This window comes from Macrosteles quadrilineatus, unplaced genomic scaffold, assembly GCF_028750875.1.
Source record: "Macrosteles quadrilineatus isolate MER2022 unplaced genomic scaffold, UCM_ALF_1.0 Scaffold_7__1_contigs__length_78375512, whole genome shotgun sequence".
Taxonomy (NCBI): domain Eukaryota; kingdom Metazoa; phylum Arthropoda; class Insecta; order Hemiptera; family Cicadellidae; genus Macrosteles; species Macrosteles quadrilineatus.
The window spans coordinates 75,600,810-75,612,877 of NW_026542600.1; the positions used below are offsets into that span (position 1 = coordinate 75,600,810).

The 12,068-nt window shown below is 32.6% G+C and overlaps 1 protein-coding gene across 1 annotated transcript in view; it reads left to right on the forward strand.

Annotated features, from left to right (window-relative positions):
- The window catches only part of LOC128999087 (uncharacterized), a 50,135-nt gene that overhangs the window by 10,205 nt on the left and 27,862 nt on the right, over positions 1-12,068 (forward strand). The window contains exons 3-5 of the mRNA XM_054425442.1: positions 3,382-3,450; positions 7,366-7,434; positions 11,149-11,372. Coding sequence (XP_054281417.1) covers positions 3,382-3,450; positions 7,366-7,434; positions 11,149-11,372 — 362 coding nt within the window. The remainder of the gene's footprint in view (positions 1-3,381; positions 3,451-7,365; positions 7,435-11,148; positions 11,373-12,068) is intronic.

Sequence of the window (12,068 nt, forward strand, 5' to 3'; positions counted from 1 at the left end):
ATACAGGTAGCTAGCGCGCCTCGCGCCGTCCGCCGGAACTATAACTTCTTTAATGCTACGTTGCCAATTCTCGCGCCAGTCTACACTCTTAATAGTGGCACCATGCCACAATTCAGTATATATCAACAGTGTGTGGACAGGATGCCACTTAATGAGTTGTAGCGCTTGAGCAGTGTGTAGAACAGTGCAACAAGCAACTAATAAACTAATAATACTGTACTGCCACGTACTATAAAACACTCAGGAAAAGCAAATATGAGTATTAAAGCAGGTATGCCCTAAGTCATAGCATTTGTAGGTTAAGTATAATAATAACAAACATGCTTATCGTAGGTTTGTAGGCGTACTTGTTCAAGAATATGCCGTGGTAGGTTTTGTTCATAAATTTTATTTTTTAATTCTTGTCTAATGATGATATTGATTTGTATTTGGGCGAAAATTTTAATTTATTTGTCAAGGGCATGAGCGGCCCTCTAGTCTATGTATGTTACATGAAGCACAACATGAAAAAGAATAAATTAAAGGAAGGTAAAAACGGATGAGTTGCTGAAGGTCTAAATCTCGGAAGGTCTAATCAGACCTTCGACACACATTTTGCAGTTTGTACTTGATGCTGAGGATCCCATGAATCCTGTACAAAATAAAAAAAAATGTTTCATTCAAACTACAAGTTTATTACTTTTCCGAGAACCAGCTTTTATCAGGACCTCCGCTCCCACGCTAGTTGGCAACATCAACTGTGCTATATGAAAACAATAAATCTTGAGCAAATATACTGTAATGCTGAATTTTGAGGTTGTGGTGTTCCTTCGTAAACACATTCAATTATAATCTAGGAATATGTCAATTTATTGTTATACGTTAACTTTATTGATATTCGATTCCCTACAGTACTATTAAACCTATAACATTTTCAATTCATGTGCGTTGTATTTTAGAGTTGGGGAAATAAAAGAACCCTGTGTACAACTTATTTATATGATATTCTCATTGGTTGCAATTTAATAAGTGGTGTAGCAAAACACAAGCACAAAATTTATTGAAATAAAATTAAGTCAAATGTTAAGTGAATACTATTAGTAAACATATTTGCGACATAAGAACATTTAATTGAAGCCTAAAAAACAGTTCGAAAAAGGCATTCTATTCTTTATACTAGTAAAAATTAAAATGAGGGTATAAAAATTTGTTTTCCATGTAAACCTTATAGTTTTCTAACTGTTGCCTTGTTTATTTTTTCTTTTTATGTTTTTTTTTTTACTTGATGATGTTTTAATTAATGGTTCAAATATTCATAGGATATATATTTCTGAACAAGAACATATACCCATGTATATATAACTAATAAACGTTCCATAAGCATTTATACGAGAGAACACTGTTTGGCAAGTAGCCGGTCATCGTAACCGGTCATCATGAAGGAGCTTGGACGTCGTGCAACAGCGCTGAGCTATATTGGACGACTTTGGATGTCCAATTTTGACTGCTGATTTTAAGACTTATTTGACTTATTTACTCTTCGCATTTTTGCTATAAACCTACTTGGTTAGGAGCTACATGATGTAAAATGTACACCGGAAGTCATTTTTCCATAGGCTGTAACTCCTAAACGAGTGAGTTTATCAAAAAAATGTCAAGAATAAAAAAGTCTTTAAATTGCATGTTCTATTTGAAACCATGATAAAATATAGGGTGTTCCATAAGAAATTTCAAAGTTGGCCGCCATTTTGGAAAATGGCGGCTGAATTTTGAAGAAATAAAATCATATTTTTAACTGCTACAAAAAATAAAGGAATGTCCCCCATTTAAAGTTGTCTCTAATTCTTACCGTTTCCGATATCCCAATGGTGGCCCCCTTGAGTTGATCACCCTGTATATTACATATGCATATATTTATTACAAATGCATAGAGATATTGCACTTGCATATATATATATATATACTGTATATACACACATTTTATTCATGTGTGACAGATTATAGCAAATTTAATACAATAGACATAAAAATGAAAAAAAAATTGGCTTTTGTAAGTTACTTTTTCTTCTATCGCCAACCAATCTACATCCAAACAGACGCTTATATTTGTTTACCAAAATATGTAATATTAAACCACATGACTAAATACTTATATTTCTAATGAGTTTAGATATTACTACAAGATGGATGATTCCCCAGGAATAAATATTCAATAAAGTGGCATGCAAAATCCATCAAAAACTTTGGCCACAATACTAAAATAAACGGTATCAGCATTCTGACACATACTTTCTTCCATAAGCTTGTCAACAACCTTTATCATGGGTAAGCGGTGAGAGTAAATATGATATTTTATAGTTAAAAATCACCAAAGCTGCAATAACTTTTGAACCGTAATTGTTACAGCAATGGGAATTGAACCATTTTGTTCAGAATTTAAAGTACTATAGCATACTAATTTTTTATTATTGTTCCCGCCATTTTCAAGAAAATCAGATTTTTCCCTTATTTTATAGGGTTTTATGGAAAAATCCCCATTAAAAATAAAAATTTCCAAAAAATGAAAAAAACTTTAAGGACCATAACATAGGCCTACTAAGTTAATTCAAAACCGGCTTTTTGTCTAAAATCCTATTATTTTATGGGGTTTTTATGGGAAAATAACATAATTTATAATAACTTTTGAACCGTAATTTTTATAGAAATGGGAGTCGTACAATTTTGTTCAGATTTTAAAGGGCTACAACATACAAAATTTTTATCAAAATCGTTCAGGCCATTTTCTAGAAAATCCAATTTTTCCTTAATTTTATGGGGTTTTATGGGGAAAATAAACATTAAAAATCTAAATTTAAAAAATGAAAAAAATTCTGGAGATACCATGGATTAGAAGCTACACTCCGAATTTCATTGAAATCGGACCACACGTGTAGTCCCTAGCTCTGTACCTACACATCCAGACATATAGACACACACCACACACACAGACATCACTTTGAAAACCACTTTTTTGGTTCCAGGTGGACCCAAATCGGATATTTCCACTCAAAACTCAAACTCAAAAATGTTGACAAAAACAATACTTTCTCCATGATATTTATCTCCATATTCTCTGTGTATATAGGGCGAGAAAGAAAAAAGGAAGCATAATAAAATTTATGGTGATGGTTGAAAGTAAAATATGACACATGAAACACCTATTATGCATCACCTCACTTGCCCAATACTAGTGTTTTGGCAAAAAAAAACTAGTTTTTTACAATTACACACCTTTTACCTCTGACTTGGAAACACAAAATATTGATTTTTCTTCTGTATATTACTGATATAAATATTTACTGATCTACGTAAACACTCCTTTGTTATCAATGACTATTTTATATTTGTCTGTTTTTTTTTTAGAGCCCATGTCAATGAGTGCCAGAAGAAGAGTTGCGGCACTCAAAAGCCTCCGGCACAAAGAAACACAAGGTGAGTATACAAATCAAGTTATTTATTGATCAAACCATATCACTCTAATTAATTTTGTGCCGCAGAACTCCAAAAATAAATTCTAATTTAATCTTGGAGTTGATCCTTAGTATAATGAGATTACAGTTAGTTATTACAATTTGCTCAATGTTATGTTGTGGAATTGAATCATACGAATAATAACATTTTAACCCTTTGTTATATACAAGTAGACTCCAGTGAGTTCCATTTCTACTTTCAAAGTTAGTTGAATTATTTACAGGAATTATTATTGCATTCTTTTCTCTCAAGTTCAAAGGTTCTAGGAGATGGTCAGTCGGAATGATAGGTCCATATCACTCTGATTTTGTACCGCAGAATTCCAAAAATAAATTCTAATTTTCAATTCAATTCAATTCAAACATTCTTTAGTTCATAATTGTACATGTAATTAGTACATAGAATTGCGTCAAAAATATTTTTATAAGACTAGGCTACATTAAAAACTAAGCATACTAAAATTCTTCCAATAAATAGGCTCTAGTAGTCTTGAAATAAAATAATTTTTTCGCAATTTTTTAAACTTAATAATACTAACTTCGTTTTTAATATTATCGGGTAAATTATAAAAAATTTTCCTCCAGCGTAGGTTGTTTTCTTTTTGTAAAACTCTAATTTGCGAATAGGCATTTTTTTTTTTTTGTTTTGCCTATTTCTAGTTTTGTAAGAATGACTTTCCCTTAGTAAACCTAATTCATCAAAGTGAAACTTACAATACATGATCACTTCATAAATGTACAAACTATACCGGTAAATACACAGCAGTCATGATGCCAAAACTTTTGAAATGCTCTTTTAAAGTACCCCTCCATTTTAGATCACGCATTATTCTAAAAGCTCTTTTTTGTAAAATCAAAATACGATCTAAATTACTTTTAGTCGTTGCTCCTTACACGCAGATTCCGAAATTGATGTTTGTATGTATATATGCATAGTAAACCATTTTTAATGTTCTAGATTGCATACTTTTGATAGCTTGTACAGAGCAAATAATCCAGATATAACCTCTTTAGCCACTTGTTCAATGTGGAGATCCCAACTAAAATAACTAAAAATTGTTAAACCAAGAAACTTAGTATTTTAAATTTTGTTAATTTTATAGTTATTTAGACCAACTGATACTGATTCAAAGTCATTCATTTTATTTTATGTTGTTTTGTACTAAACTGAATATGACTGATTTTGGTAGTGTTGAGCAATAATTGATGATAGCAAAAGTAATTATTAAGATTGATTAAGTTTTCCTGAATAGAATTTTCTAGTTCCTTGACCGATCCACCACAAATTTTCAAGTTTGCATCATCTGCATACAGACAGAGCTTGTTTTGTTTGTTCCCAGACATTAATTTTGGCAAACCATTTATATAAAAGTTACATAAAGTTACATAAAAGTTATATAAAATTAAAATATAAACTAGCAATAAAAGTTATATAAAATATAAACTTGCAATAAAAGTTACAATAAAAGGCTATATGTTTTTAGGAATTGTCGACAATATTCAGTTAAAAAATTCCAAAATGCTGAAAGTTATAGAACCTATCTTAAATACTGTAGTCTAAAAACATTTGAAGCGTGTACTATAATTTATAGTAGTGGTACTGGACTCATAAAGATCATTAAGGCCCAATATAATCAGTTTATTGCTGCGTGCGACATTTTGAGTTGAATAATAATAAACTTAAATGAAATAGGTACTGAGCCAAACCAAACCACATCCATACCACAGACATTTTGATGATCTAATATTTCTAATGCATCTGATTAAATATTATAAGGCAAAGAACAAGTAAAACTTCCACTCGTACCTTAAGGGTACAAGTGTGATCAAAAGTAAAATTTACATAGGTACTAAGCTGAAATAGTAAATAGTTCCCTAACGCCTTAATCCCCCCCTTCTTGAAAAAATTTGGAAGATATTTAAAAATTACATACTCTAATGACAACTTATCAATTCGGTGACAATGTCCAGCGTCAAACTGGCACAGGTAGACTCCAGAGCACAACTACTCTCTCTCCGCGCTTCCTACCCCCTCCCTAAGTTCTCTAGCAATCAGCTGATTTACCATCTGATGCGTCGCCGCTGTGACGCAAGCGTGACACATTTTTTAAAGCCCTTAAAATGCATAGGCAAAGTGATTCTAAATTTTTAAAAATGATGTGACCCCTCTCCCTTCAAGATAATTTCCTCGAGTCATAATTGTTTTCTTTTTTTTTTATGGAGGGTCTCTGGGAACCCTATCCATGTCGTGTGGGTGTGACATCGATGTCTTATGTTTTGTAACCCTGACGATGCAGCATTTACGGCGAAGAATGTAGATTGTTAACCTCAATCAACATTTGGATTACTTGACGAGTTACTGTACCATAATATCATAGTCATATAAAGTAATCCAGGGGCCATCAACATGGAGTTTAATAAATAAAAATAGATAAACAAATAAAAGATGTGATTAAGTAAATAAAACTTAAATGGAATTAACCCTCCGGGTGTTATGTGTCATTAAATCGACACATAACACACTTTGTTTAGTGTTTTGTGTCGATTTTTCGACTCACAAACACTGTTTACGGCGAAGGCTCTATGACTGACAAAATCGGATTGAACAGGATCGAGTTAGGTATCGTTTTATTTGGCAGATTCTAAGCTTTCTCCCGAGGTCTGTCTCTAAGCGCTTTTTTTTCTCGAGCCGATCATAATTGTAGCAGACAGCTGACGTGCGCATTTGTAAACAGCTTGGTTAACCTCGCACCGATGACTGATGTGTTTTATTACGTTTATCATTGTTTTAGTGTTAAAAATCAAAAGTAGTGATATACGTGGTGCATTATAAGAAGATTTAAGTGATTTTGAAGGGCTGGTTGATGATCCTGAAGAAGTAGGTAGTGATATTGATGTAAATTATCAGCCAGATTCCTAGCTATGGTTAGGCTATGCATTCTTAGCTAAACGCTATGTACCGAAATCAGTTTTTTGCCCATAACTTATTTATTTGCAAATCTACTTCCTTATATTATTATATTTTTGGAATCCTCATAAAATTCTGAACAAAGTGGCTATTTTAAAATATTTGTAGACCTTGTACGCGGTCATACAGGCTATTTGGCGTTTGCGCAAAGTATAAATACAGTACCCAAATCCTGACGTGGGCAATCATTTTAGTCCACACCACGTTGTGGGTATTTTGTTTTGCTAAATCTCCAAAGAACTTTGGAACTTTGGCACAGGGCCGTATATTTCTAACGGCGGGCCTCAAATCTTTTTTTCTTGATAGATTTATATCACCGATAATCTATTTCGCTGCGATCCATTTGAGGAAATTTGCGAAGCCGAAAAAGATCCACGCTATTTCGCCATTAACGTACAGATTTTATATAAACCGATTACAGTATATCAATTACCGATGTTGATCCAATGCCTGAAGGTCAAAATTTTTTACTCAACCCGAAACAAAGAAGCGTGTACATATATATATATATATATATAAATTTGAACAAATTGTTTTTTTGGCCTTTAGGGACATCAAAATTAAAAAGTATTTCGATCCTGGCTACTGGTCTTACTGTGCCACCTATAGCTGCTTCCCTATAGGGAAATTTGCTAAAAAGGAAGCATAATAAAATTTATGGTGATGGTTGAAAGTAAAATATGACACATGAAACGCCTATTATGCATCACCTCACTTGCCCAATACTAGTGTTTTGGCAAAAAAAAAACAAGTTTTTTACAATTACACAGCAGGAGTATTTACCTCTGACTTGGAAACACAATATATTGATTTTTCTTCTGTATATTACTGATATAAATATTTACTGATCTACGTAAACACTCCTTTGTTATCAATGACTATTTTATATTTGTCTGTTTTTCTTTTTAGAGCCCATGTCAATGAGTGCCAGAAGAAGAGTTGCGGCACTCAAAAGCCTCCGGCACAAAGAAACACAAGGTGAGTATACAAATCAAGTTATTTATTGATCAAACCATATCACTCTAATTAATTTTGTGCCGCAGAACTCCAAAAATAAATTCTAATTTAATCTTGGAGTTGATCCTTAGTATAATGAGATTACAGTTAGTTATTACAATTTGCTCAATGTTATGTTGTGGAATTGAATCATACGAATAATAACATTTTAACCCTTTGTTATATACAAGTAGACTCCAGTGAGTTCCATTTCTACTTTCAAAGTTAGTTGAATTATTTACAGGAATTATTATTGCATTCTTTTCTCTCAAGTTCAAAGGTTCTAGGAGATGGTCGGTATTTATCAATGACTAAATAAATAAATATTATTTTATTGTCACATACACAAGAACACATTCCAAGTTTCTAGCGCAGCTAGAGGAACAAGTGACATTGTCAAATATGCATACCTAATATAAAACAAAGAAAACATTCTTTAAATTAAAATAGTATTAAAGTAAAATTAACTATAAACTGAGTTATTGCCCAAAGTGTGCACGTGTGGGGTAGTGATGAACAAACTGCTTATTTACATATTAGTGAAAATTCCTTTTTAAATTTACTAGGGTTTTGAAAATAAACAGTGAAGGCATTTTCAAGACTTCATATTTTTTAAATAGTAGCTTACATGATGTTCTTTTAGATTTAAAAGATAGAATTTTTTGAAAAAACGTTTTTGGATTTTAAATATTTTAATTGCGTGGGAAGTGGAACCCCACAGCTCAATACCATATTGAAAATGAGAGAAAAACATGGCATGATATGCCATAATTTTAGTTTTGGCATCTATTATATTTCGCAACACATAAATTTAGAAACAAGCAGTGATTAATTTTTTTGTAAGCATATCAATGTGCGGTTTCCATGCAAGTTTTCATCAATATATAAGCCAAGAAATTTTGTACTTTTTACAAAGGATAAAATATCCCCATTAAAAATCAAATCAAATGTATTTAAATATTTTTATTTTGAGCGGGCTGAAATTTTAAAATTTGTATTTTTGAACTATTAAGTTTCAATCCATTCACATTAAACCAGTTGGATAGCTCTAGAAGTGAACGATCTAGCTCTACTTTCAAATTATTAGAATTGTTAGCCTTAACTATTGCTGTAGTGTCATTGAATGAGGTTAGAAGAAACGTTTTTGGGCAAATCATTTACAAATATTAAAAATAATAAAGGTCCTAGAATTGACCTCTGAGGGACACCATATTTAATTTTACCCCATGTCGAGGAACATTTTTTACCATTTTACTTTATAATTGCTCATTGATACCTATCGCTCAAGTAAGATTGTATCCAAGACAATGACTTAGCAGAAAATTTGTAGTACTTAAGTTTTGTCAACAGAATATCGTAATCTACAGAATCAAAGGCCTTGGAAAGGTCACAGAATACAGCCGCTGTACTCTGTGACCCATCCAAACCCTCCGACACCTGATTTATGAAATCAGAGAAAACAGATATTGTGCTCATTCCAGATCTAAAACCAAACTGCTGGTCAGCAAATAGTTTGCTAGCATCAAAAAAAGAATAAATTTGATTGTATGCAATTTTTTGGGTCGCCGGATGACTGCCCCCCGGAAAACTACCCCCCCCAAGCAGGTTCCTACGTCATATTGACGTCAGTGACCGGGGGGGGGGGGGCAGTTTTCCAGTCACGGACACTCAAATTTAGTTGTCAAACAGTTCTAATCTAACCTAACCTAACCTAACCAACCAAACTTGCTGTAACATTTCGAAAATCTATTTTATATTCACCACATGCCTTTTCTATTATCCAACGGCATTACTCGAATTAAAATTAAAATTACATAACATGATTTGACTAGGGGGGGTAGTATTCCAGTCGCGGACACGGCTTCCATATTGGGTAGTTAGCAGATTTTGTGACGTCACGTTTCACCTGGGGGGGTAGTTTTCCGGGGGATAGTATTCCGCATCCCCAATTTTTTCAAAGATTTTAGAGATGTTAGGTAGTATTGATATTGGGCGGTTGGTAGTTATCGGGGTTTTCCACTAATCCCTTTTTGAAAAGAGGCTTCAATTCAGTATATTTCATCTGATTAGGAAATATGCCTTCATAAAACCACTTATTTATAATTATTTAAATAGGACGTGCAATGAAAGTAGCTACCCTTTTGATAATAACCATGGGAATTCCATCCCATCCAACTGATTTTTTATTTTTTTGGTTTTTGATCGTTTCCTTTACTTTTGAAATGCTTACAGAGTGGAAATTAAAGTAATTTTTTTGATTATTTTTAAAATTATTGACAAATTCTTCTGCAGTATCGACATATGGCCCGCATCTATTGTCTCCCAAAACATTTAAATATTTGTTATTGAAAAAATCTGAAATAGTCTGATCATCATTTAGGCGCTTCTTTCCAACTTGAATGTCAGGAAAATCTAAGGATTTATTACCAGAAGATCCGAGCTCAGACTTAACATTCCACACAGCTTGACTTTTATTATCATCAGTTGATATTACTTCACAATTATACATATTCCTAGCTTTATCACATACAGTCTTAAACATTTTCCTGTAATTCTTATAGTGAGCTAGAAAATGCTTATCTTTACTGGTTTTTGCAAGTTTGCTCAGTTGCCTTTTATTTCTGCTTGATACCCTTATACCTTCCGTCACCCAGGTTTTATTATTATTGTTTTTACGTTGCTTGTTTGAAAAAAAATTAAGTAACATTATACTTTTTATAATCATAATTTTAGTTTAAGGTTTCAGTTTTTCACCTCAGTAGTATACTAAAAAATAACTTAGTTGTTTAATTAACTAATCAATAGTACCAGGGGTGGGGGAGGCCTTGCTCAGTTGTGGTTAATTGGGTTCAATCGTTAAAACAATATAAGTCGGGTTTGACCATACATTTATGAACTGTGGATGTGAAGATATGTACCTTAAATATTAGTCTAATCAACAGTTCAGGGCTACACGATGAATTTTAAAACAATATCGTTAACATGACATTTTATAATAAAAAAAAAAAAACATTTTTATTACAAACCATAGACATTTGACCGCTGAAATAATAACTCTGTAATGTAAAAGTTTCAAAATACAATTCACTTTGAAGTGCTACTAACACAGGATTTTTCTTCCTTCAAGTCATTGAAACCTGTTGTTCGACTTTTACGCTCACCAATGAAAGCAGATCAAAATATGATATAAACAAAATCATATACAATTCAAAATGGCTTCTAAAACAAAATGGCGATTTTTTGCTTTTATACCACTAGTTCTAAAGAAACTGAGATTCTGTCTACTTTTTTAAATTGGGATTTAGTATACGGTAATAGTTTTATGCCAATTAAAACCTCCAGATGTAATTAGTTTACTTGGAATGCATCAGCACTTCAGGGATTCAGTCTTGGTGGGAAAGGGCTATGTAAAATAATCAGTATTTTATCGGAACTATTTTCTCCTATCGAGGAATTTTTGTACTTTCAGTGTAATCTTTGCTCAATTGCAACTGATTTTTTCCCCTTTGTACTGATTTAAGCAAATTTCCCTATAGGGAAGTAGCTTACCGTAAGTAGCATGGTAATATCTGGAGCCGGGACCTATAAACTTCTTTCATTTTGATGTCCTTAGAGTTGAAAAACACTATTCTTAAAAATTGTTATATCTGTATATATGTACCAGCTCGAGATAGTTTATAAAACTGTTTTGTTCAGCCCATCCACGGTTTGAGATGCAATATGACGCTGGTGAAGAGGATAAACCAGAGCGGGTCATGGTGAGTGTGAGAGCTGCAGACTACCCGGAAAAAGCAGCTTGTCATATGTGTCATGTCAAGTTTGAGTCTTCCTACAACGAGGAGAAGGACGAGTGGAATCTCCGCAATGCAGCTGACCACGAGGGCAATTTGGTGCATCCCATCTGTCTGGAGGACCAGAAGGTAAAATGTCCATATACATAGTATATGTAAAGAATTGTTTAATTAATAGTTTTGAGTTTGAGTGAAAATATTCGTTTTGGGGCCCACTGAACTCAACAAGTTGTTTTCATATGTGTATAAATTTACAGACTACACCCTAACTATACCCTGGTCCTATGGTTTCTCAAGACGCTTATTTTTAATGGGGATTTTCCTATAAAATCCTGATAAATAACAGAAAAAAACAGGTTCTAACAATTTGGAAAAACATTTAGTATGCCCTTTTAACTCCTTAACAACAAAGGTGTGTGTGTGTGTTTTTTTTAGTTCTTTAATTTGAAACAAAATGGCACAACCCCCAATGCTGTAACAGAGTTAGGGTTAAAAGATTATTGCAATATTAGTAATTTTCCAAATAAAAACACATCTAACCCTGCGGTTTACCCAATTTAAACAGGTTGCTCATAAAATTTGTATGATATTTAATTATTTACACCAAGAGAATAGGAGAAAGTAGGTGTCAGTTTTCTGTTACCATTTATTTATTTTATAATCTACCAAGATGTATAATTTTAGGATTGGAATGATTTTGATTATCAATACCTTATAATGATAAAGGATCATAAATTATTGATAGCTACTTAAGTTTTGATAATGATTCCAAAATCTTCACAATTAATTGTGACAAAATCTTCACCATCTACTCAATTTGCCATT